The sequence below is a fragment of the Tursiops truncatus genome, chromosome 2 (assembly GCF_011762595.2).
Source record: "Tursiops truncatus isolate mTurTru1 chromosome 2, mTurTru1.mat.Y, whole genome shotgun sequence".
NCBI classification, from domain to species: Eukaryota; Metazoa; Chordata; class Mammalia; order Artiodactyla; family Delphinidae; genus Tursiops; species Tursiops truncatus.
Window position 1 is genome coordinate 132,726,653 of NC_047035.1, and position 26,775 is coordinate 132,753,427.

At 48.8% G+C, this 26,775-nt stretch overlaps 1 protein-coding gene across 2 annotated transcripts in view; it reads left to right on the top strand.

Moving 5' to 3' along the window:
* Positions 1-996: 996 nt before the first annotated feature.
* Positions 997-26,775, top strand: part of FAM174B (family with sequence similarity 174 member B) — a 33,218-nt gene continuing 7,439 nt past the window's right edge. The window contains exons 1-3 of one of the 2 annotated variants that reach the window (XM_073801367.1): positions 997-2,063; positions 5,406-5,483; positions 19,636-19,767. In XM_073801367.1, the coding sequence (XP_073657468.1) occupies positions 1,717-2,063; positions 5,406-5,483; positions 19,636-19,767 (557 nt within the window). In that variant the 5' untranslated portion in view covers positions 997-1,716. The remainder of the gene's footprint in view (positions 2,064-5,405; positions 5,484-19,635; positions 19,768-26,775) is intronic. The other variant, XM_019945624.3, reaches the window with a different exon arrangement.

A 26,775-nucleotide genomic window follows, 5' to 3' on the forward strand; every position in this document is an offset into this window, starting at 1 on the left:
ATGCTGGACGATTCAACGTGCATTTCAAATAGTACCTCCTGGGCGATGACTGCTGATAACCTGATTATTGTTCATCCCACTAAATCAACATGTGTCACATTATAAGTGGCAGGCAGCTCTTTAGATGCCCCAATAATCCCTGCTTCCTGATATTCACACCCTTGTACACTTCCCTTCCCTTGTGATAAGATCTGTAACTTGCTTCTAACCAACAGAATATAGCAAAGGTGTTGGGATGTCACTTCTGTGGTCAGGTTTCCTAAGACAGTGACTTCTGTCTTGCTAACAGGGTCTTTCTATTGTCTTCTAGACTTGCACATTTCAGTGAGGCAAGCTGCCATGTTGGAAAGGCCCACATGGTAAGGAACGGTGGGCAGCCTCTGGCCAACAGCCAGTGGGGAACTGAGGCTTTCAGTTCTATAGCCCATGAACAGCTGAATCTGGCCAACAACCAGTGATTGAAGTTGGAAGCAGATCCTTCCCCAGTTGAGCCATCAGATGAGACCCCAGCCCCAGCTGACACCTTTGTGAGAGACCCTGAAGCAGAGGACCCTGCTAAGCTATGCTCAGATTCCTAAACACAGAAACTCTGCTATAATATATGTGTGTGTTTTAAGCTGTGAAGTTTGGGGATAATTTGTTAGGAAGCAGTAGCTAACTACTACACTGTACTATATTTTATTTATCTGTTGCTCTTTTTAGTAGGACCAGGAGTGAGCTGTTTAAGGTCACTGAGTACTTGTCATGTGTGTTTACCTGTTACTGGAGAGCTTCCTGCCAGGATCCATCCTCATGCTGAAAGGTGGAACCTGAGGCCTGCAGTATAGTTCCTAGTGATCCAGGAAAGCCCTCTGTGCCCTGCATCAGTTCCCGACTTTGGGTCTCACACTAGAACATCCATAACTGTCTTTCTCCACTTAAGTATCATTTAGCTTACAAACCAGAGGCAGCAAGCCAATTACTCCCTGGGGTCTGAAACTTCAACCTGGGAGGAAGACTATTCCACAGCAAAGGTGTGAATGCAGAAATGCACATCCTAATCCAGTTCGTAAGCAGAGGTGCACAATGTCTGAAAGATCGAAGCCATGAGATAAGAAACTCTTTCAGAGAAAAAGAAGTTAACTGGGGAGATGTTGAACTATATGCACTGCATAGGGCATCGGACAGCCCATTTCACTCTGGAGGCTTCAGTTTCCGCATCTGTAGAATGGAGGCTTGCCCCGGGTGCCATGGTCTTTCGATTCTCAGTCTGACACAACCTGGGTTACTATGAGCAGGCTCTCTGGGTCTTGAATCAACTATTAAAGGAGGGTAACAGAAATACCTGTCTCCTAAGGGGGTTGCAGGATTAAATGAAATAGAGAAAATGTAAAATGTGCAGCACAGCGCCTGGCTATTGTTACTTCTCCAAGGGGGTGCCAGGTCCCGAGGGAACTGGGGCCGCCCGGAGAGCAGCGCAGCCCGCACCGGGCCTGGTGGCCTGCCCCGCCCACGTGGGGCTGCGGCCCGTCGAATGACTCCGTGCAACGTGTTGGTGGCGGCTGCCGCGGCGGCGGCGGGCGGCTCGGACTCTTCCGGGCGCCGCAGCTTCCTGCCAAGCACCGCGCAGTCGCCTGGCTCCGCCGCGGGAGTAGCCGGTGAAGGCCTCGTCGCCGGTGCGGGACCCAGGGCTCCGTCGCGCTCGCCCAGCCCGACCCCGGGCCGCCGGACCGCACCATGCGCGCCGCGCCGCCGGCCGCGCGGCTTCTGCCGCTGCTGGTGCTGCTCGCGCTCCTGGCCGCGCCCGCCGCCCGCGCCAGCAGAGCCGAGTCCGCCGCCCCGCCGCAGTCCGGATCCGAGCGCCAGCCGCGGCCACCGCCCGGCCCTGGGCCCGGGAACGCCACCGGGATGGGCTCCGGGGAGGCGGCGGGCGGCGGCGGCGGCAGCTCCAACAGCAGCGGTGACGCCCTGGTGACCCGCATCTCCAGCCTGCTCCGCGACCTGCCCACCCTGAAGGCGGCCGTGATCGTGGCGTGCGCCTTCTCCGCCTTCCTCATAGCCTGCCTGCTGCTGCGCGTCTTCAGGTGGGTCCGCCGCCCCTTTGCAGCCCCCGCGGGCCAACTTGCACCGCCAACCTGCTGTCACTGCGCGCCCGCCGCACCTGCGCGCACCAATGCTCCGGCCCCGGCGCCTGGGTGCGCTCCCGCTAGCCTGGGACTCCCGGCCCTGCTCCACAGGGTTGCACTCGGCTGGTTTTCCCTGCTACACGCTTTAGGAATTTTCTCCCCTTCGAACGATATCTCTATCTATAGCTATAGCTGTAGCTATAGCTATGATATGTATCTATATATATCAATAAATATATAAAAAATATTGAATTCCTTTTCACTCTCCACTAATGCTTAACACTCTCCATCGCGCTCCGAATTATGACACCCTTACACGGAATTTATTTTTATACCTATTTCATAGATGAGGAAAAATTTTCCGGAGAGGCAAGGTGGCTTATTCAAGTAGGCTCAGTGGTGGAAGTAGGATTTGAACCTTACCCACCTTGCCGAGCCTCCCTCTGTTCCCTCTGAGGGCTTCTCAGGCACCACCTGCTGTTTTTTCTTTTCATCCGTTCTGCTACCAAAAGAAGCAGTGTCTAGCCTGTGGGGATACCTGTGGGAGGCGCGCATTGCGCCAGGGATTGGAGCTGGGCTTTAGGGTGTTTGGCCATCCTTGGTGGCCTCAGTGACTTTCTGCCTACCACCCTGCCTGAATGAACTGCCGCAATGAAGATGTGCAGGGGCATGAGGGATCTTGGAGAGGCTTTTTGTAGGTTGCTCAAGTTCAGGGAGAAAGTGGGAAATTAGAAAGGATGGCCGGGGTCTCTGGAGCAGGGGGATGGAGAGGGCTACAGGGGATGCAGGGAGGGTTGCATTTCCCCCTAATGCCTGGGAAATTCTGGTTTTGCGGGAAATGAACCAAATGTGTCCTGTTACTCAGGCGGGCCTCTGGGAAATCTGGGCATGTGTGTGTCAGTTATTCACAGCCTGTGCCTTCCCCTTCCAAGTGTATACAGTGTGCTTGGGTGTTTGATCAGCTGTTGGAGGTTTGGGGCCAGGGGCTTGTGAGCTTTTTCAGAGCAGGAGCAGAAACCAGATCTGGAAAGGCCGGGTTGGGAGCTCTCCCTTGAGGTTTGCTATTGGTTGCTGTGTGACTTTGAGTCAAGGTGTTTCTTTGTGGGGCCATAGGATTAAATGGTAGTGGTCCTGAGAAAATGGAGAAGGGGGAACTGTGGGCCCACATCCCCTCGCCCCATCCCCTGCCCTGGCTCCGGCTACATTGTTTTCCACTGTGCTGATCCCCTGATGTGCAGCAGACGTTGAATTGCCCCTCTCTGTACCCCATCCTTCCCGCTGCCCTTTATCCTCTGCTTGCAAACTTCAGTGGCTCCCTGTAGCCACTACCTGGATGTGGCATTCAGACCCTTACAGACTAGCTCCAGTGCACCTTGTGGCCATCAGCCAGCCCTTCTGAACCTCCTGTCACTTCTCTCCTGACACTCCCTGCGGCTGGCTTGTGCTCGTCCACTCCTGGGCCAGTTCCCACTGCACACTTGCCATGACTGCACGCAGCCACCGGGGCCCAGCTCCCACGCTCCGTCCTCTGGGTAGTGTTCCTGGACATCCGAGCCAGGCTGTTGCTTCCTTTTCTGGCCTCCCCCAGCCCTAGCCTTGTGCATCCTCCGTACGGCCCTTCTCACGCCAGGCTGGTGGCTCCCCCACACAGCAGACAGTCCTGGACGGTGGGCATGTCCAGTCCCCGTGCCCAGGGACGGCCTGGCCTTCAGCAGATGCGCCGTAGTCCTTTACTGCCTTCCTGATTGTTCAGTTGCTTTGAACGTTGGTGCCTAGAGCAGCTCTGAGCCTGGAGGTTTGAAACATTTTGCTCAAAATAGGCCGCTCAGCCCACAAGGCGGTGCACTTCTTAAGACGGTATTTGAAGCATTTTGCCAGTCTGCTCCGTATTACCCAGGAGCGGGGCCGAAAAGCAAGCAGCATGTGGCCAGATGTGAGGGCACGTGTTTGAGCAGGAGAGCCGGTACTCAGGGCTGGAAGGGATGGGTCCTTGCTGGCCTGTGAGCTGGGCGTTGGAGGAAGGTTCCGACTTCACAGGAGAGGCTCCTTATGGATGTGCCTTCTCTTTCCAGGAAGGCCTTCTTGTTGGGGAGAGTTTCCAGGGGTTCAGCTGACACCCCAGTTCTGATGTGGATAGGAACTTACAGCATTTTACAGCTGGGAAGGGCCTTGATGGTACACAGGTCCCATGTGCTCCTTTGCAGAGGAGAAAGTTGCATCCCAGGGCGGGGAGTAAGTCATCCGGTAGACTCTAGAACACTACAAGTCTGTGGTCTGTACTGTGACCTTTCCACAGGCCGCTGCACGCTCGCTTCATCGGGCTTCCTGAAGGCCTGCTGCCCTGACTGGGCGTCTTCCTTACCTGCTTCCCCTCCTAGCCCCTTAGCATGCAGTCACCACATCCTGGCTATTCTGCCTCTCAGGTCTCCCTGAGACTGTCTCATCTGGGCCATACCCCTTCCTCCACGGGAGCTTCCCCACCTGCCAGCCCTTCTGCCTGACTCACCTCCCTCCCTCGTGTCCGGAGTCACAGCAGTGCCCTTCAGGCTGGCGTTCCTGCAGCCAGCCTTGTCCCCACTCCCACCCATCCTCCCTCGTCTGGTTTCACCCTTCTTCTGCCCACTCATCCCCCCGTGCGCAGGCTTCCAGTGTGCTGGCAAGCTGGCTGTGTCTAACCAGGGCCCCGCCTCCCTCTCAAGCCCCCATCTCAGCTGTGCCCACTGTTCCCGCCCTGCTGGACCTTCAGGTGTTCTCCAGCGGCATCTGGTGGCCTTAGCCCGGCATGTGCCTCTGACCCTCTGCTTGGGGTCCCCTCCACCACCAAGACTACGTGGCCAGCTCATTGCTGTTTGCCTGCCTGTGTGTCACCTCCTCTGAGAAGCCTCCCAGCAAGGCCCCCTTCCAGAGCACATGTGAGTTTGGGATTTTCTACTTGGAGTCAAGAGTGTCGCTGAACTTACTGGGCGGAGGGCTCCTAAGAGCAGGACTGGCCCTTAATCGTTTGTGCCTCTCTAATGCCTGCTGTGGCTACAAGCACAAGCTGGCATCTGATAAAGGTATTTTTAGCAAATGAATGAACCCCTAAGTATTTTGCTTTGCTGATGCTTTGCTGATGCGTCTCAAAATGTCCTCTGTGATGAGCTGCATGGCTGATGCTGGGAACCTGTGAGATCGGGACTTATTTGGACAGTGGCCGCCATTTCCTTAACGATGGATACAGAGAAGGGAGGGAGGTAAAGGAGGAAGAGTGTAGTAAGTATTATTGCTTATACATAACCCGTGTGTCTGTTTTCCCTGAAGGAGTCGCTTTGCCAGACAACAGAAAGAATGTGGATCCAAGGAAACTGTTACAATTAGAAGCAAAGAATGTGTATCGTGGTAAGAAAGATATATACCTTTAACCAAGCAGTCCCATTTCTAAGGTACGCACAGTTTTTACTGCAATACCTATTCTTTGCTTCTAATTTTATTACTTAGGAGAGGAAGCAAAGATGCATGGCCAATGAAGTCCAGAGCAGTTCTGTTTAACAGTGAAGAGATTTAAGTAACCTAGGTATCTAACAATTGAGCATTGGTTAACTAAATTATGGTAGTGCTTACAGTGAAATACTGTGCAGCTGTGAAAAATGATGATGCTAATATAATACTCACTATATGCTGGTTGAGTGAAACAGGTTACAAAACAGCATGTGTAGTATGAGCTCATTAAATAAATAAATAAATAATATATATATATATGGATGTGCAAAGAATTTTTTGTATGCGTGTGTACATGTGTGACTGTGGGAGATTCTTCATTATGTATTTATTTATTGTTTACGATATATTTCTACATTGTCTGAATTTCCTCTCAATGGACATTTATTCATTTTCTTTCTCCCTGTCTGTGCACTCAGCTCCTTGCTACATCCTTAGGTGTGTCTTCCTGAGGACCTGTATGAGAGAGTCTGGGGTGGACCCCTAGGAGTGGGATTCCTGGGTCCCAGGGGTACTCTTACACGGTTTCCTTGAGTATGTACCAGTTTACCCTCCCACCTGCAGTATCTGGGGGTTCTCAGATCCTCCCGTCATATCTGACACTTAGTATTATCTGACTTTCTAATGTTTTTCAATCAGATGGGTATGATTGGGTATCTCATTGCTTGCTTTTGCAGATCTCCAGTTCTTATTGAGGTTGAGTAGCTGTCTCTTCCCATACTTATTAATCAATCTGATGTCCCATCTGCAGAATCATTTACAGTTTTTTCATGTATTGGAATCATTAAGGAAAACTGTTTAAAGACTGGAGACAAACTTGGAGGGAGGGAAAGGCAGTTTGGAGGCAGAGGGCCCTCGAGCCAGAGTACCTTCAGGTATATGTGTGTGTGTGCGTGCACGTGTGCGTGTGTGTGTGTGGGCAGTTCTGCCTGGCTTGCAGTAGGGCCAGCCTCCCTAGGTCTGTTGCTTGACATGTTTATGAGAGCTGGAAGGAAATCAATAAAGAAGCTGTGTTTAGGAAGTAGAAAACTCCTCCAATTTTTGGATGTTGGAAAGCGTCTCATGGGGTCTCATGGATTCAGGGTTAACAAGCGTAAGCCAGTGGCCGCTGTTCAGTACCTTTTGCCCCCCATGCTCTCTGAGGTCTGACTTTACCCTTTGAGATCTGAGGGGGAATCTGACTTTACTCTGTGGTGTCTTATGAACGAGGTGGAGACAAGTTAGAAACTGCCACCTGAAACCACGACTTTCATCTCCTCCTGGGGATCCTTTCCCCATCCTGTCGAGTCTCCCAGCTCTCCTGCCCAGGCCACACTTCTCCCAGATCTCTGTTGGCTGCATGCCCAGCCACTTATTTCAAAAGCTGTGTAAAATCGTCTTATCTGAAAGGAGGGTTGTTTTGGTGCTTCCTGGGGGACGAAGAGGAAGACAAATTCTAAGTGATCTGACATTGCCCAGCTGTTGCACTTGGATCAGTGGCAGAATTGCACGCTGTCGTGTCCTGAAGACGCCGGAACCACGGGAGCTTAGTGAATTACTAAGCCAGGTCTTTGAAAAGGAATAAAAACGTTCCTGCTTCTCCCGGATTCCCCGGATCTCCCATTGTCTGTGTATTTATATTTGTCCTAAGAATAAAAGTTATTTAAGAGAACATCTAGAAGTTTAATGCTTTCAGGATTTGGGGAAAGTGTTCTGAAAAGTTTTTAGTTATTGCTCATTAGTATATCAATATTATTTTAATAAATTGGAGCTTGGGGCAGAGCCCTGGTTAGAAAGTTAAGCCCCTTTTTATGACTTTGAGATTGTGGTGCTTGTGTAGCACCAGGAGGTCATTTTTAAAAAATTTTATTTAAGTAGGGTTGATTTACAATGTTGTGTTTAATTTCTACTGTACAGCAAAGTGACTCAGTTATACATATATATATTTTTTATCATATTCTTTTCCATTATGGCTTATCATAGGATATTGAATATAGTTCCCTGTGCTGTACATAGGATATTGAATATAGTTCCCTGTGCTGTACATAGGATATTGAATATAGTTCCCTGTGTATATTCCCTGAATACAGGACCTTGTTGTTTATCAGGAGGTCATTTTTGATTGCTTGACCAAGGTTTTGAATTGGGGGAGAAGCTATAGTTGTGAAACATATTTATCTTAATTTAATTTTTACTTTTCAAGTGGGTTTTCTTTTTTCTTTGTTTTCCAGTTTTATTGGGATAAAATTGATACACAGAACTGTATAAGTTTAACGTGGACAACATAATGACTTGACTTACATATATTGTGAAATGATGACCACGATAAGTATAGTGAACATCCATCATCTCATAGATGCCAAAAAAGGGAAAAAATCATTTTTTTCCTGGTAATGAGAACTTTTGGGGTCTACTCTCTTAGCAACTTTCCCATCTATCACACAGCAGTGTTAGCTATAGTCATAATGCCCACTCCATCCCCAGGACTTATTGGTCTTATTGGAAGGTCGTACTTTCATCCAATTCCCATGGATGTTTAATCTTACACACCACAGTAAAGAAAGTGTTAAATAAATCTAACCCAGCAAAAATCCAGATTAAAAAAACAACAACAGGGTAGAGAGTATGCCCTTGATTCAGCTTTCCACCAAGATGAAAAAGAAGTCATAGCGTGTGGGAGGAATAGGGTCCCTCAAGTGGTTCTTTCCTGGGCGGATTCTGCCTGCTTTGGGGTCATTTAGCAATTTCTGGGGACGTTTTTGATTGTCATGACTTGGGGAGGGGGATGCTACTGGCATCTTGTGGGTAAAGGCCAGAGATGCTGCTGGACATCCTACAGTACCCAGGACAGACCCCCTTAACGAAGAATGATCCAGCCCAAGATGACAGTAGCACAGGTGCGGGTCTCCTGGTTGTCCACGTGAGCAGTTTACTGAACCTTTCTGGGCATCTGCTTCCCAGCACTAATTAAAGTACCTGCTTCCCAGGGCTGTTGGGATGTTTGGAATGAGATTGGCTCAATCAAACCCCTGGCTCCCCTTTAAGCAGCCAAGTGTCCTATTGTATTTAAAAAAACGATTCTGAAAACAGATGTAATTTATACCCAACCTTTTGGTCTTGCTTTTGCCTGTAAATGAGGATTCAGCCATATGGCCAAGATCATCAGGCAAGTGCATCTGTTTCTGAGCCTTGCAGATATGACACTGGTGACTCCTTAGCCTGCGTGAGCCTCCCCGGACACCTAGGACCCCATGTAGGGTCCCGCACACAGCTGAATTCCCCTGGGGAAGGAGGTGCCTCATGACTGCCCTTACTGACAGGCCTGTGAGGACTCAGGACCTGCCACTGATCCCTTCCATCAAGTTGGAAAGGGAGGAAAATCTCTCTTTAATTTAACCCTGAGCCCCCCGGCTTATTTGGCTTTGCCTGTAAACTCTTATGCCCATGTACTCATCGAGTGTGGGGGCTTTGCCAACACAGGCCCTTCTGGAGACACGGGGCACGTCTAGGGGTGGGGTGGGGGTCTCCAGTGTCAGTGTCTGCATGCATCCTGTACGGAGAGTGTCACAGAAGGGAAACCCTCCCAGATTTAAGCAGAGAAGGCTTCATAGGTTGTGCCTGGGATTTTAGTTTTATGGCTGATGTTTTGGTTCTAACTATTTACAAAGGGAAATTCTGGGACCACGAATTTAGAATCATGTTGTCATGGTTTCACTTTAAAAATCTGCATTTAATCTTCCTGGCAATCTGCCAGGAATCCAGACTTGCTATTTATTTTCCTGAGGGTGCAGGGAGGAGGCAACCCCCTCTCATTGGCAGGTGTGGAGCAGAAGAGGGGCCATGGCAAAGAGCCTGGGCAGGGCTCTTCAGGCCTGGGAGGGCTTCAGGCCCTTGTAACCTCTTGGGTGTGGGCTTTCTTTGCACTCAGAGTGCCACTGAGCTCCCTCCTTCTACCCATTGTACAGATGAGGAAACTGAGGCCAGGAAATGGGAAGGGTTTGTTAAGGTCACCCAGTGAGTTTGTAGGAAAAGTAGGACTCAAGGCCAGGTGTTCTGATGCTCAGCCTGGCCTCTCCTGGGCCTCCAAGATGTGGCGGGCTGGGTTTTAGCCTGGTCAGTTGAGTCTCCCCAACGCTCAACCAGGGACCCAGGAGAGAGCATGGCTGAATGGATGGAGCAATCTTACCAGTGTATTTAATGACCCATTGGAAGCCTAGAAGGTGCTGAGAGAATATAGCTGAGGTGAAGGAGTTTCCGATTCAATCTGGAAGATAGGATAATGCCTTTGTATGATTCTGCTTGGCAGGTGAAAGGCAATCTAATTCTGTAGGGGAGTCATGTGTCAGAAGCAACACTTGATAAGTTGCCAGAGGACTTATCAAAGCCCCAGGGACTTTGGCGGGGGACATAGTGGTCAGGGAGGGCATATGGGGATGAGTAGAAGGATTAGGACCTGATGGGGTGGGAGAAGAGGTTCTTCCAGGACCGGCTGGCCGAGCGGGTTTTGTGGTGGGCAGGGTTTGTGAAAATGATCATCTGGAAATTATGGTGACAATAATAATAATAGCAACTAATATTTATTAAGCCCTTACTGTATACCAGCCTCTGTGCTAAACATTTTATATGTTTCCTCATCCCTGTGAGGAGTGTCCTGTCGGAATCCCATTTTACAGATGAGTAAATCAAGTTGCAGAGTGATGAAGTGTCTTGCTTAAGGCCATATGGCTGGGGAAGGGCAGGAGTCTGATTTCCAATCCAGCATTCCTCCCCCACTCCTTTTCCTGTTGCAGCCGGATTTTGGAAGACAGGAATCCCAGCCAGAGGATTTGGAGATTAGTAGTGGGTCAGAGGAGCAGATGGAGGATTTGAATACAGGAGTGTAATGATGAAAGGGCTGCTTTAGTAATGCTGACCCCTTTTAGGTGCTTAACATGTATTTGCTGAGTGACTGGATGAATAGTGATGTGGCTGCCTCGGGGATGCAGGATGGCGGGGGAGACCAGTGGAAGGTGCTGGAAGGACCAGGAGGGAGGGCTGCAGATTCGAGTGGGTGAAGAGGAGGATGAAGAGGAAAGTGTCAGGAGGACCGGAAGGGCCTGGAGAGGTGGGCGTGGTGAAGGGGATGGTCAGGCAGGGGAGAAGCCTTGGTGAGAAAGAGGGTGACAGAAACACCATGGAAACGCCAGCCACGCAGCTGGACATCTCGGCTTGCGGTGGCGGGGTTGGGAGTTCTGTCAAGAAGTGACTGTGCCTGAAGTGTGGACTGTCCCTGAAGTGGGGGGCAGTGGCGGCAAGGACTGACACCCCCGCGCCTCCTCTACCACGTGGCAGGGACAAGTGGATACTGAAAGGGTCATTTATGGCATGTGTCCCGAAGCACAGTGACCCCAGAATTTCAAGGCTGTGGTTGTGTCCCTGGGTCCACCAAAGAGTCCCTCTCGGTCATCTTGCCACTGCCCTTGAACCAACAGAGCCGCCCCTAGAGGCTTCCTTCCTCACTTTTGGCCTCGCTTGCCTCTCCTGGCACCTCACAGACGGGTGAAGTGGACCCAACCCTTTGCAAACACACTTGGGAGCTGGAGGAACAGGTCTTGGGGCATTTGCTGCGGCCACGTTTCACGTGGCTCCTTAGACAGGTCAAAGCCGGGGCGTACTTATTTTTTCTTGGAAGAATGAGAGTTGGATCTGTCCCTCAGGGATTGAGGGAAGGAAAGGGAAACAAGGGTGGGGGGCAGGTAGAGGCGTAACCCTGAGGAGTTATGAAGAGGAACCCTAAGACTTGTCAACGGTATGTGGTCCTGTGTGAAATGGAAGCCCGGGACACACTGTGCATTGGGTGCTGGAGGCCGGCGTTGTGATCAGTCAACGGTGGTGTCACTTTGTTAATCCTGAGGGGACAGTGCCCAGGAGAGGAGGGGAACAGCTAGGCTGTATAGGTAATGACTAGTACCTCTTCATCGTGACTGAACTGCTGGTGAACAGATCTAGGACCTCAGTTGACAGTGAGAATCAGGCCATCTCTCTGGGCCCATGATTTTGGCTCAATTATTCAGTGTCACTCATGCGTGGCACCCAGGACCAAATAAACCATGGCCAGGAAGCTAAGTCAGAGGTTGCAGACTGACGGCCCACAGATACGTTTTTTTGTTTTGTTTTGATCTGCACAGTGGTTCTGTTTTCATTTTTTATTAAAGTGCCGTTGATTTACAGTGTTTCACGTGTATAGCAAAGGGATTCAGTTATGCATACATACATATATATATATTCTTTTTCAGATTCTTTTCCATTGTAGGTTATTACAAGGTATTGAATATAGTTTCCTGTGCTATACAGTAGGTCCTCGTTGTTTATCTATTTTATATACAGTAGTGTGTATCTGTTAATCCCCAATTCCCAATTTATCCCTCCCCCCCTTTTCCCCTTTGGCAAAAGCATAAGTTTGTTTTCTATGTCTGTGAGTCTATTTCTGTTTTGTAAATAAGTTCATTTGTATCATTTTTTTAGATTTCACATATACGCAGTGTTTCTAACAACTGAGATAACTGAGAACACTTAAAATTGGGAGTCTTCACATCAAAATCCAGATCTGCTTTTCTCAACAGATGGGAATACTGGAAACGCAGTGCCTCTGTAACGACGGGCGGGTAGGGGGGGCGGAGAGCTGGGTAGCCACCGTCCCATCTCGTCTGTGTTTGTGAGTGCCAATCCTCGTGTCTCCTTGACTCCAAGACCGAGCGTTGGCTGTCATTTGTCACCGCGTTTGTTCTAATGTTTACATCGCACCAGGCTCGCTTCACTGCTTTCCTGCGCCTGTGGGCTCTGGGGCGTTTGAGTCATCCCGCTTGACTGGGTGCTGGTACTGGAGCAGAGTGTCTGGCGTGGTGGGGAGGACAGGCGTCAGGTGTGGCAGCGCTGCTCGTGTACCTGGAAGTCTCTGGAACACCTGTGTCTGGGAGGGCTTGGCCGGAGCCCTGTTAGAGCTGGGCTGCCTGAGGTCCTGAAGCTCTCACTGCACTAGAGGAAAATGCTTTTGTCTCCTGTAACCGAGAGTCTCAAGTGGCCCATCTGGAGCGGAGCCAGATGAGATTCAGATCACGCTGGTGTTGGGCTCGTTTAAACTGCTTTAAAAGGATGGTGATGGGTAGAGCGCAGGGGCTGTGCCCAAGGCTGGAAAGGGAGGAGGCTGGGGCTTGGGAATTGTACCCTGGTCGCCAGCCTTGGGTTTGCCCCCGAGCCTGGGGCCCATCCCAGGTCATCGCCCCTTCTTGGGAGACATGGCGCTGTTGTCACTGGCTCTCCGGCATCTGCTTCCCTACATGGTGGGGCTGCACAGTGGGTTTTGGGGTCGTGTCCTTTCTCCAAGTTTGCTTGGTTTTCTAGGGAAGGCTCAGTTTTGTCATGTTCTGAGGGGGGAAGATGCAGGGTAGAGGTCAGAGGTTAAAAACAGGAAAGGCCTCTGTCCTCAGAGCACTGGAAGCTTCGGCCGGGTGCGAAGGCGGGCAGCTGACTCACGGCAGCCGCTTGATCCGATCTCTCCCCTACACATGCCGTTTTCATCTTCTGTATTAATTTTCCAAATGTCAAAGGTAACGTGCTCTTTGGAACGAGTAGTGTGGTTTCAGCAGAAGGCTGGCCCTCGAGCCACAGAGCTACTTCAGTGGGCTTCACACTGAAAACAGCTCAGGGGGAGGAAAGGCCAGAGATGCTGGGTTTGGCTCCTAAAGTCACCAGGTGAGCAGGAGACGGCAGGCAGCCTCTGGGTGGGACAGGGGGGCCCCCGGGCCTCTCCAGGAGAAGGGTCTCCTGTCCGAGAGGCAGGCCTGACACACACGTGGTCTGTTTAAATTTTTATCTTAACTACCTTCTTTGAATTTTATTTATTTATTTACTTGTTTGTTTTAAAAATAGCTCATATATTCACATGGTTTGAAATTCACGAGGAGCCAGAGGGTATAGTGAACAATCTCCTTCTTAGCCCCGCCTGCCCTTCGGCCCCCCAGCTTCCTTCTCCGGGTGCTGTCAATTTCTTGTGACTCTTTCCAGAGAGATTTTATAAGTATAGAAATGAATGAATGTGATAGATACACATACGTACATATCTATCTATCTTTCCTGCTTTTAATGACAGCTCTATAAGATGTAATTCGCATGCCATACAGGTGTCCCGTTTAAAGTGTCCAAATCATGGTTTTTAGTACATTCACAGAGTTGCGCACCATCACCCCAGTCAACGATAGAAGACTGTTGTCATTCCAGAAAGAAACGTGAGCTCGTTATCGGTCACTCCTCATCTCTCTCCCAGGCCCCACCGCGGTGAGCTCTGCCACCAGCACCCTAGCTGCACTGCGGAAGTGCGTGACGTGGATACGAAATTCGGGTTCAGGGTGAGGGACTTGCCAGGAGGCTCACAGACAAAGGAGTTGCTGGGCTGAGACGGAATCGCACCCCTGGACGTGCAGCCTGTGGATCTGACTGCCGCACCCCCAGACTGAACTTCTGACAGCAAACTAACCCGTCCGGCTTTGCATTGTTTTGTGTCTCTTTGCAGGGGAGGGTGGGGAGGGCAGGCCCCTCTCCACGTGGGTCCTCTGGGCTCCCACTCTGCTCCCCAGCCTCCGTGTCTGCCTGAGCCGTGCGCCGGGGAGCATTGGGAAACCAGTTTCCGACCAGCTGTTGAGCGGGCCTTTGAGTAAACCAACCCTCTGGCTTTAGGATTACATTTCAGAGTAAGAGAATTTGAACTTCTCTTCTGTCTAGTTAGACATGTTTGTTTTGGCCCCAGTGGAACGATCCTTTGTCTCTTCTCGAGCTTCTCTGGTCTTGCTGGGTCCTGTGAAGCACAACGTGGGCATTTACTTAAAACCACCCTTTAAGTAAATGCCACCGTCTCTCCGTGGAGGCCACTTGGTGTAACGGGACCTCGTACCAGAAAAGAAAAATTACGGCGAAGGGGCCATGCTGTTGCAGGTGGGCCAGCAATATCTTTTCCCTTCCTTCTTCCCTGAATCTCTCCCTTCTTGGGCGGGGAGCGCTGTGACAGTTGTGGCAAAGCTGCCTTCCTGCTTGTGCCTCCCACCCACCCCCGGGTAGGCGAGGAAGCAGGGCTGTAAGAAGAAACACCGGGATAGGAACCCAAGTCTGACTCTAACCTGGGGCTCTGTCTAGAACCCGTTGCTTCTTTCTCAAGCTGTGTCCTCGAGGCTGACCCACTGCCCTCCCCCCCGGGGACACGTGGGTGACTGCAGATTCTCTGAAGCTGGGTAGCCTTAGCCTTTCCCTCAGACCGGGATGCTGGTGAACAGCCCTGTGGGAAGATCACCAGGATGCTTGTCGTCTCGGAGAACCTGTTCACAGGTCTCCCTGAGTGAAAACCTTCACGATGTTGTCACTGACGTGCATTATATGTATGGTTCCTTGTTTCTAGAACCAGAAACAGGGAAGAGTCCCAGGGTTTTAAAGGATCAGACAAAATGGGAAAATTATACTTACACGTGGAAGGTTTGCTGTTAAAATGTGGGAGAATCCCGAGATGGTGTTTATCATTACAGCCATGCCTTTTTTCCTTCGAGACCCTGTGACAACGTTTAGGGTTCCTTTGTTTGTGGGTGACAGAAAGCCCTGACCAGACTGGCTTCGGTGACAAACAGAGTAGCATTGTTGGTGTCAAGGCGGGCTGGCATCATAGTAGACTTGGAGCTGGTCTCTCCCTCCAATCTGTCCTCTACCATGTTGGCTTTATGTTCCATTTCTAGAAGACGGCGATGCAGCTCTCACCTGGGTGAGTTACTGACCCCTTTCCTGCCTGCCTAGCAAAGGTCACTGGCTCTGATTAGTCCCATACTCCCCCCAGCCTCCCAGCCATGGCCCCGGGGGTTACAATACACTGATTCTGATTCAGGTTTAAGTCCCATGGTCCACTCCTGGAGCTGGGGGTGTGGCCAGTGGTCAGGCCTCCTCACCCACGGGGACCATGGAGAGGGGCATTCACCAAGGATACAGATGCCCAAAGGAGGGAGGAGACGGAGGCTGGGCTGCCCCAAACCAACATGTGTCCTGAGGGAGTCACCGTTAGAAAGAGTTGACGAGAAGTCTGCCCAGATCAATTTGAAATAGGAATGTGTGAGCTGTGGTAAGCGACAAGTTCCAGAAAGTGTGTACCAAGGGCAAAGAGTTTCTTGGTGTTAAAGAGAAGTGGAGGCGGAGTCTAGTGGCGGTGTGAAGTGGGCTTGCAGAGGGAGTAAGTGGGGGACCTGGCACCTTGCCTCTTGCCCGGCACAAGGTGGTTCAAGGTGAGCCTCCAGGGAGGTTCGTGCTGGAGCAGCCCTTGGTCCTTGGTCCTGGGGAGATCGACCTCTCTGAGGCTCAGTTTCCTCGTCTGGAACACAGAGATAACAGCGCTGCCGTATAGGGTGATTTATATGTTTTGCATGTGACGTTACACGTAAATTGCTTAGCTGGCACCCGGGAGGAGCTCAGCTCTTAGGGACCGCTGTTGATCAGAAAAGATGCGTTAGAGCATCCACACTCAGAAGAGACAGCAGGACTCGGTGAGGTCACGTAGGCTTTGAACGAATCTGTTTTCCCCTTATCTCACGTCTTCCTCTCCGAGGCAGGGTGTCTCCGTTCTCTGACCCGGGACAGTGAGGCTTGGGGATCTAAGGGTCTGCGGGAAATGCTGGTCGACTATTCATGCATTTCCCAGCTTCTGACTCACACACAGCTAGTAAAGGAAGGGCTCACCTTTTAATTTGAAAAATACATGAGGTGAGGCCCCCTCCACCCAGCCCTCCCCACGCGACTCCAATCATACATGTGGTTTCTCTCTGGCGCAGCCAGTCACCTTCTGCCGTGGGTGAGGCTGAGTCTCTTTCAACTCCTCACAAGTCCTGGTTTTCCCTTATTAACATGTCCAGTAGTGAAACAGCAGAAAGTACTTTTTTTGTGAAAGGTTTTGTGGCTCAGAGAGTTGATTACTTGAAATGTAATGTCTTCAGCTCATTGTGTCCAAACTGGTGTTTGATGCATGTCTGAGGGCTCTTGCTAATGGCCTTTTGGTTTAGGCAAGGCTCTGTAGAGAAATGGAACCAAGAGTGTGTGTGTGTGTGTGTGTGTGTGTATGCACACATACAGGCTTGAAATCCAAGAAGAGCTAAGATTTCCATTTTAGTCTGAATGCAGGAAAAAAAAAAAAAAAAAAAGAATGAGGTCCCAGCTCAAAGGCAGTCCGGCAGGAGAAATTCTCTCACTTGTGGGATGTCAGCCTTTCTTGTCTATTCAGGCCTTCAAGTGATCGGGTGAGACCCACCTGAGTTGGGGAGGGCAATCTGCTTTAATCAGTCTACCCATTCCAGTGTTAATCTCAACCAGAAACACTCTCACAGACACATCCAGAAATAATGCTTGAGCCAATGTCTGGGTAGCCTGTGGCTCAGTCAAGTCTACACATAAAATTAACCATCACTGAACCTTTGGTGTGATCGTCAGGTTTAAAATTACCTTCTCAGGTGACCTGCTTGGAATGGCTGTCATTAAAGCAAGTAGGCCATGGTGTTCTAGAGGTTGGGCTGTGTTCCAGCTTCTCCATGGTAAGTGTTCAAGGGTCTTATTTTAAGCTCAGCAGGTAAATTTTCTCATCACGAGACTCTATGAACAATCAGGAAGAAGGAAGGTGATTTTATGGTTGATGGGGACCCATTTCCATGAAGCAGGGCTGAAGTCAGAGCCTTCAGAACCTTCTCCCAGGGGCAGCAGTCAGTCCTGCCCCAGAGCCAAAGACTAAGTGAGGTTTCAAGTTCCAAGTGCAGGACGAGGTTTAGGAATCAGATTTTGCATTTTTCTAATAAGCCTCATGATATTTGAAAAACAGTTACAAACAATGGCGACTCTTCATCCAGAAACCATCTGGGCGCCAGTCTCTTCGGGCATCTACAGGAGCTTTCTCAAACCCTCGGGTCCACAGGACGCATCCTATTCCAGCGTTCCAGATGCTTGTCCAGATGTGTGTTGGGAATGGGCAGCCCTGGCACTGGGCACAGTTAACAGAAGGGCAAGTCTGGCTCCTTTGCAAAGCCAGGTGCTTCCTCTGAATAGCTGTGACCCGTCAGGGCAGAGATAGGAGACTTCTGAGAAAAGTGTGATGTGTGCGTCCGTGTAGATCCGGACCTTGAGCCTAGTCTAGAGGGCTTGGGGGGTGGGTGGTTTTCCTTGTGGCTTTGTCTTGGGTTGCTTGTGGCATATGGAGCCGTTTCTGGGCTTAAATTTCCCCATCCGGTATTGGAGATTGAATTGGTCAGGGATTATGTCATCTGGGGCAGAACACTAAGATCTATTTTATTCCTTTGTGGGGAGGTGGAGAGAAAACAAGAATCTGTTGATTGTGAGAATCTGGACCAGCGGTATTCATAACGTAAGCATTTACGCTCCGTTTTACAAAGCCTGCTTCCAAAATACTGTTGTCCCGTGGCCACTGGGGAGGTGACCGGCTGTGCCCCTCTTACCTCTTAACCATCTGGCTTGGTGTTTGCACCGTGCTGCAACGTGTTTGAAATCCACGCAGTTTCACACCCACACCTCTGCGTGCGTGCCTGTGATGAAAGCAGGAAGGACAAATTGCTTTGTAATGAGGCTAGGGGATTGTTAGGCTTTATAGCTGATTTCCCAAAGTCTCTACACAAAGAACCACAAGGAGCAGTGCTATAGGTTGTACAGGTTGCTTTAAGCCAAAGGTATAGATAAATATTTATATTTTCTATGCAAACAATCCTTTCACAAATCATGTCTTTGATAAATAACACTAGGTAAGAAAAGAGCAAGTTGCTGTTGCTAAGAAACTCTTACTTGACGGTGAACTTCTGTTTTCATTGTTTTGCAAACTTCTTGAGGAGTTTCTGTGTGCTGGGGTCAGAGAGACGGGGCATGTGTCTTTGATGTGGTCTCCAGCTGGGTACGGCTTACAGTCTGCAGGAAGCATGTTTAGAGAATATGATTCTTCAATGCCCCATTTATGATTCTAGGGGGTTTGGCTGGTTTCTCATAGACAGTTTCAAATATTTTTTAAAAAGGAGGGACATCAGAGAATACAAGGCATTTGGGAAAAAGTTCAAAATAGTGCAGAAAGAAATGCTTAGAGCATCAGTAGTCATAATAACAATATCGTTCCCTGTGGCATCATAAACTTTCAGCTGTGTCCTGATCAATGTCTCGTGCTTTGTGCAGAGGGTCTGACACTGGCGATGGAAAGGCTTGCTCAGCACTTTCCCCGTGGTCCCCAGTGACCGTCGACCGTCCCAGAGGTAAAAGCATAGGGTTATAACTCCCAATGCTCACAAATCCTTGTGATGGAAACAATACTCATTTGTACAAGTCCTTGTCACGTGAGAGAGGCTGTAGCACGTTTAACTCCCATTTGTTGATTATTTTCACAGACAGTCATTTTGCCAAGAGCTTGCTGTGGGTAGGCTTGTTAAATGCCTCATCTCACTTAATCCTCCCTCGCCTCCGAGGGACAGATACTGTTCTCATCCCATTTTATTTATGAGGAAACTGAGGCCTAGAGAGATGGACTGACTTGCCCATGATCACACAGGTAGAAAGTGGGCAAGCCTGCGTTCTAATCCACCTGGCTGGCCCATGGGGCAGGGCACACAGTGCCAGGCTGTGACGCCTGTGCTTGGAGCAGTGACCTGCCAATACGGCAGGGCTGGGATGAGGGTGAGGGGTTAGGGGATGAAGGGATGAGGGGAATCATGCCAGCCCAGGGGCAGGGCTGAGTTCCATCCATGTTGGACATTTTGGTCTTTTGCTCATCGTGTATTTTCTTTGCATTAATTTTGCCTTTTAAAATCTTGCATTTGGGCATTATAGATCTTGATCGCTGGGTTTTATGGTGCTTTGGGCAGGTGTGGGTGAGGACCACGAGGGTTGCTGAGGTCAGGAACCCGCCCAAGGTCCCATGGCCGGAAGTGGAGGAGCTGGGGTATTTGCCAGATCTCCTGGGAGCCAGGCTAGGGGCAGCAGCGTGGCTTACCCCAGTGGGCATTGCTGAGTTCTCAGGAATGTGCTTCCCCTCTTCCAGGTCGGGGAAGAGGTTGAAGAAGACCCGCAAGTATGACATCATCACCACTCCAGCCGAGCGAGTGGAAATGGCCCCGTTGAACGAAGAGGATGACGAAGACGAGGACTCCACAGTATTTGACATCAAATACAGGTACCGGGTGGGAACAGTGGCTTTCTCCTGGGCTCACTGGCTTGGGGAGGTGGGGCGGTTCACCTCTGAAGACAGTGAGTGGCCAGGCGTGTATTCTTGTTCTTTGGCTAAGTCTTTGACCTTGGGGTATTCTGCTTCTAGGGGGGAACTGCTTTGATCTCTCCCAGGAACGCGCAGCACCCAGAAAGCCAGCAGGGAAGTGCTTGCAGGGAAATGCTTATTCTCAACTCTTTCCTGACGAGAACCCTTGAGAAGTCAGCTTTGTGGGAGCGAAAGGAGAGCTGAATTTCGGACAATGAGCTTGTCATGTACAGACTGTGGGGAATCTGGTCCAAGCAACCGCCATGTACCACGCGCCATGCACACAAATGGAAACTTGTTTTTCAGCCTTGCTTAGTTGGTAATGGAGAGCGTGGGGTGGGGGTTACTCCTTGGATGGAATTTACCGCTGAATTCCAAAGGCAGGTGTGTTTCTTTAACGTGGCCCGTAGGAAAGTCAGAATGACTTTTTAACTTGAGGATTGTAGTTTGGGCTTTGGCTTCTTTTGGGAAGTACTACTCTGGGTATGTGAGATTCTCAGTGTTAGAGCTGGGGGCAAGTGTAGTTTAGGGATGAGGGCTTGGAGGCCCAGAGAGGGGCCATGGGTTGCCCAAGTTCACAGTTATTAGTGGCAAAGTTGAGACACAAATCCAGGCTGGACCCTATCTGGAGATTCCTCCCTCCCCACCAGGGTCCTCCAGAGAAACAGAATCAATAGGATATACACACACAGAAAGAGATTTATTATAAAGGTCCAAGTCTGAAAGCCTGAGAACCAGGAGAGCCGATGGTGTAAGTTCCGGTGAGAGTGCAGGAGAAGACCAATGTCTCAGCTCCAACACGGTCAGGCAGAGAGAGCGAATCCCCCCTTATTCTGCCTTTTGTGCTATTCAGGGCTCCAGTGGGTTGGATGAGGCCCACCCATGCCGGGGAGGGCGATCTGCTTTACTCAGTTTACCCAGACAGTTGTTAATCTCAGCCAGAACACCCTCCCAGACACACCCAGACTAACGTTTTACCAAACATCTGGGCAGCGTGTCACCCAGTCAGGTTGACCCGTAAGAGTCGCATCACACACAGCTTTTCTGTACCTCCTGACTTGTCCTTTTCCAGGACAGCCTTGGGTATTCTTGGCTATAAAGGAGTTAGATTCAAGAAAACAGTGTTTGGGATTTCGATTAGAGCAGCATTGACTCTGTAGATTGATTTAAAGAGAATCAGCCCTTTATGCTAAGTGAAATAAGTCAGACAGAGAAAGACAAATACTGTATGATATCACTTATGTGTGGAATTAAAAAAATACAGCAAACTAGTGAATATAACAGAATAAAAAGAAGCAGACTCACAGATAGAACAAACTAGTGGTTACCAGTGAGGAGAGGGAAGCGGGGAAGGGGCAAGATAGGGGTAGGGGATTAAGAACTACAAACTATTAGGTATAAAGTAAGCTACAGGGGCTTCCCTGGTGGCACAGTGGTTGAGAGTCCACCTGCCGATGCAGGGGACTGGGGTTCGTGCCCCAGTCCGGGAAGATCCCACATGCCGCAGAGCGGCTGGGCCCGTGAGCCATGGCCGCTGAGCCTGCGCGTCCGGAGCCTGTGCTCCACAATGGGAGAGGCCACGGCAGTGAGAGGCCCGCGTACCGCAAAACAATAAAATAAAATAAAATAAATAAGCTACAGAGATATAGTGTACAACACGGGGAATATAACCAGTATTTTATAATAACTATAAATGGACTATAATCTTTAAAAATTTTGAGTCACTATATTGTACACCTGTAACTTACATAACATTGTACATCAACTGTACTTCAATAAAGAAAAAAAAGAGAATCAGGCCCTTTATGTTGACTCTTCCCATTCATGAACATGGAATAACTTTCCATTGATTTAGGTATTGGAAAAGCTGTCTTTCAAAAACTTCTCCATAAATGTATTATAAATTTTTTCTAGATATATTCCCAGGTGCTTTACCTTTTGAGATATATATATATATATATATATATTTTTTTTTTTTTTCTTTATTTAAAAAAAATTTTTTTGGGGGTAGGGTGTATCTTTAAAATTTTTTTTTAAATTGTTTATACAGCAGGTTCTTACTAGTTATCTATTTTATACATATATATGTCAATCCCAATCTCCCAATTTTTTTTTACTTTAAAATACTGCTTACTTTAAAATACTATTTTATTTATACTCATGTCTGAAAAAAAATGTCTGTATTATCATGTTCACGTACATACCAATATTGGAAACAGAGTTTGTTAACAAATCACACCTAAATTTTATGAAGAATGCACAACATTGACATGGATTGGTTATTGATAGCGTGGAGGAACAAACCATTAGCTATAATTTGCAGTTTAGGTATAGAGAAGAAGAAACCCCCTTTGAGAAGGATCAAAACAATTACTAACCTGCACCCATACTGCAAAATACTAAATACTTAAGAAAGTGATTATACTGATTTTATTGCTAAGCCGTTTTATCGGTCTCACGTTCAAGGCACAGAAATGAAACAAAATGGGAAGACCACGATGTCCTCATTATGAGTCACAATGGAAAGGCTCAGCTGCATCCTGCAGGCCTGGGGTTATTGTACGATAGGGAGCCCTTGATGGCTTAAGTGGATCAGCAGACTGTTTTGATTTTGAGCCGTGGGATGGGATCTCATCCATGTTTGGTGTGTGAGCCGACTCCACGGGGGCTAGGATAGATGGAGCCATTTTTGTGGTAGCCTCAGACCCAACTACATAAGAAAAGACCCTAAGCAAAGAAATATCACTGTCTGTCCAGAAAGTCTACTGTTGACTCTTTCTTGAGTATAAGCTGGAAAAGGGGCCCCTCTAGAGAATCTGGATACAAATATTATTGTGGTCTAAAGACTGCTGGGTGGAGGTCGTGTCTGTTGTCACAAAGAGGAGGAAAGTATTGAAACCACTGTCAGATTAAGAACCTTCCACAACGAGTCTCAGTTCTTCAAATAATGGAGCAAGTTCCTTTCCTAGGAACAGTTAGCGCTGTATTGGCATTGCTCCTGGCTGTGAAACTCACCATCAAAGGCAAATGATTTCAAAATTAAAACTTTTTTTTTCAGTTTTATTGAGATGTAATTGACATACAGCACTGTATACGTTGAAGGTATACAGCATAATGACATACATATATTACGAAATGATCACCACCATAAGTTTAGTTGACATCTAGCACCTCACATAGTTACAAAAACATTTTTTTTTACCTTGTGATGAGAACTTATAGGATCTACCCTCTTAGCAGCTTTCAGGTCTATCATACAGCAGTGTTAACTTGTAGTCATCATGTTGTACATTACGTCCGCGGGAGGTATTCATCTCGTAACTGGAAGTTTGTACCTTTTGACTGCCTTCACCCAATTTCCCCCTCCGCGACCCCCTGCCTCTGATAACTGCAAATCTGATCTCTTTTTCTATGAGTTCGGTTTTTCTAGATTCCACGTATAAGTGAGATCGTACAGTATTTGTGTTTCTCAGCCTGACTTATTTCATTTAACGTGATGCCCTCATGGTCCATCCATGGTATTTGTAAATGGCAGGATTCCCTTCTGTTTTATGCTGACTAGTATTCCATCGTGTGTGTGTCTGTGTGTGTACGTGTGTGTGTGTGTATATCACATTTTCTTTATTCATCTGTTGTTGGACACGTAGGCTGTTTCCATGTCTTCGCTATTGTAACTCATGCTGCTGTGAACGTTGTGGTGCAGATATCTCTTCAACATAGTGATTTTGTTTCCAAAGGCAAATGATTACATGGAACTACCTGGCAGGTGTTAAGGTAGCAGGTAATACTTTTGCTGTTTGAGAGTCCGAGCTTGCTCCCTGGTCTGTTGCAATGCTCTGGAGGATTTTTGTTGGCCACTGTAATAATGGGCCCTCTTCTCGTGAGCCATGGCCGCTGAGCCTGCGCATCTGGAGCCTGTGCTCCGCAATGGGAGAGGCCACAACAGTGAGAGGCCCGCGTACCGCAAAAAAAAAAAATAATGGGCCCTCTATCTCTATGAGACACAGCGATAGCATGGGGCCCTTTCACACATGGTAATTTTTAATTACAGGAATCACTTAAGGTCCCCCAGGCCCCTCCATGCCTCTCCTCCACCCCGATTCTGGGCAGGAACTCAGGACTCAGCAAGTCCATTCATGCTAGTCTTTCATCCCAGATCATCCACGGTAATGACCCCTGTATCCCACAGGATCAGTCTCCACGCCCGGGTTTCTGCTTCTGGGGCTGCTGGCTTCTCTCTGCTGTCACTTTGGGGACAGCTTCAAAGACAGGCTCCCCTGCAAGCCGCTGCCACACGATTCATGACCTCAGTCTGATCTCTTTTTTAAAAAATATCACTTTCTTACTTTCTGTTCATGGGGTCTAGAAATGCAGTTGATTTTTTAAAAAAATCCAGCAGCCTCATTAAACTCTTATGAATTCTAGTAGTGTAAATGCAGATCTTTTGAGTTTTCTTTGTAGATATATCACTTGAGACTAATAAGACTGCCTCCCTTCCCCCCAGGTCCTTCAACATTTTATCTCTCTCTTTTTTTAAGCCTTTTTATACTCACTCTTGGCCTCTAAGTCATTGTTAAATAGAAGTGATGATAATAGGCATCCTGTCTTGTTTTTGATCTTAAAGGGTGTGCTTTCAATATTGACACTAAGAGCAGTGTTTGCTGTAGGGTTTTGTAGATTTTTTTCCCCAGCAAGCTTCCCTCTAGTCCTAGTTTGCTAATGTCAGATTTTATTAAATTCTTTTTCTAGCTCTGTAGAGAATATTATACTTTCTCCTTTAATCTGTTAAGGTGGTGAACTTATATTCATTGATTTTTTTTCTAATATTAAACCAACTTTGCATTCCTGAGATAAAGGAGCTTGGTCATGGTCATGTTATCTTTTTATTCACGTTGCTACATTCAGTTTGATGATATTTTGCTCAGGACTTTCTTGTTTCTCTTAGTGACTGAGATTGGTTTGTCATTTTCCTATTTTGTAATATCCTTTTCAGGCTTTGGTAGAAGTTTTACTAGCTTCATAAAACAAGTTAGGTCGGTTCCTTATTTTCCTTTTCTCTGGAATAGTTACTATCAGATTAGAATTATTTGTTTCCTAAATGTTTAGTAGAATATGCTAAAACTGGCTGGACCTTGATGCTTGCTTTGTTTGAAGATTGGAGAAAACTATTGATGTCCAGGCACCATCCTGCTTCCCTGTTTGTTGTGAAGGACGGACCTCAAGTGGTTCATGTGAGAAGTTGGTGCTGTTTGAAGGATGTGAGTGAACTTGGGGGTGAGTCACTGGACACAAAACCACTCTAGTCCTCAGGCCCAAAGATGATTGACCATTTAAAAAGACCAGGTCATAGCTTTTATTACAGATGTAATGTGTGGTATAGAAATTACGGATAAGAAAAAGGGAAAATAAAATCACCTTTAATCTCACTACTTAACGATAACCACTGGAGTGTGTGTGAGTACGTACCCGTGGAATTTTCTTTTTTACGGAAATAGGACCATGTTACACGTGCTGCTTTGGACCATTTTTCCACCCGAACAGCGTATCACAAATGACTTTTCAGGTCAATACGTTTGACAGAACAAGAATTTTAAGGCCAATTTTATGTTGGCTTTAGCGTTTTTGAGAACTGCTCTGTCTGCACGTGACAATCTGTTCACAGGTCCTCGTCTTTCCTGTTTAGAGATGGCTCAAGTAAATTTTTTGGTTCCCCCTGGGAGACAGACGACATTTAAATCGGATGTGGCTGAATCATGGCCTTGGGTGGTTTTATGAGTGAGTGCAAAGAGGAAACTCACGTTTTTGGCACCTGGGCAGTAAGGCCGTAACCTACCTTGTATTACACGTGCAGCTCGCTGATAACATCTCCTGACTTAGAGCCCGTGAGCATCCGCCAGGCAGGAAGTGGGGTGGAGAGAAGGCAGGCAGGGCAAGGCTTCCGTGGGCAGCCCTCCTCCCAGGCTCCCACCCCACTGGGATGTCACAGCGCGTGAGGTAAGGCCTCCGATGTTTAGGGCCAGATGCGGGGAGGGAAAAGAGTCTGTGGAAGTGAGTTTCCAACTCTGTACTTAAAAAGGCTAATTGGAAGAGAGAAATGATGGCTAAATGGAGTACAGAGACCCCTGGGGTTTTGAAATGGTTCCGTATTTCAAAAGGCATTTGCATCCTGGCTGCGTGTGTTTTGAGCTTGGTTGGCCTAGCGTGCAGGTGTGGCTGATGTCGTGGACCTCTGGGCCTCCGTGGTTTATCGCCGGAGCCTTCTGTGACACCCTCCAGGTGTCCCCTGAGGCGAGGCAGATGCCGCTCTTCCTGCTGTTTGTCTGGTAGGTGGCACCAGGAGCCATGACAAGCGCAGCCCGAAGGTGTGCTGGGAGGACACGCAGCTCTGGCCAGTCCTGGTCTCCAGGGGCCGGGAGGGAGGGCGGGCTTGGTGCCTCTGCTTCTTAGGTGTGGAAAAGACGTGGCCCGTGGGGTGCAGATATGCGCCCCAGAAATGCCTGACTCCCACCCTCTTGTGGACAGGGCTTCCGGAGGGAATATAATTAGAAACGGATGAGACGTCCCCTGAACCTCTGGGGGCTGTGCCTGGCATCTTGGCTTTGGAACAAAAGGCATTTGGTGGCTGTTTGCAGCCAGAGGCCCCTGGAGGCTGTGGTGGGAGAGGGAGAAAATGGACTTGACTTGCTTATCCTAGACTGAGGGGTCAGGGGTCAAGGTCCCCATGGCCACCCTATGGCAGAGACAAAGCTAAGGCCCTGCTAAGCACACTCAGGGCAGTGACTTCTAGAATCCTTGAGCTCGGAGGGCCCTTCGGCCCGCCCCACGCTCCCTCATCACCTGAGGATGCGGAGTGAGGCTGCTAGAAGCGTCAGCGTGGGGACCGCTGCAGAGGCAACCGGTACCCTGAGCTTCTGGGGCCTGGAAGGA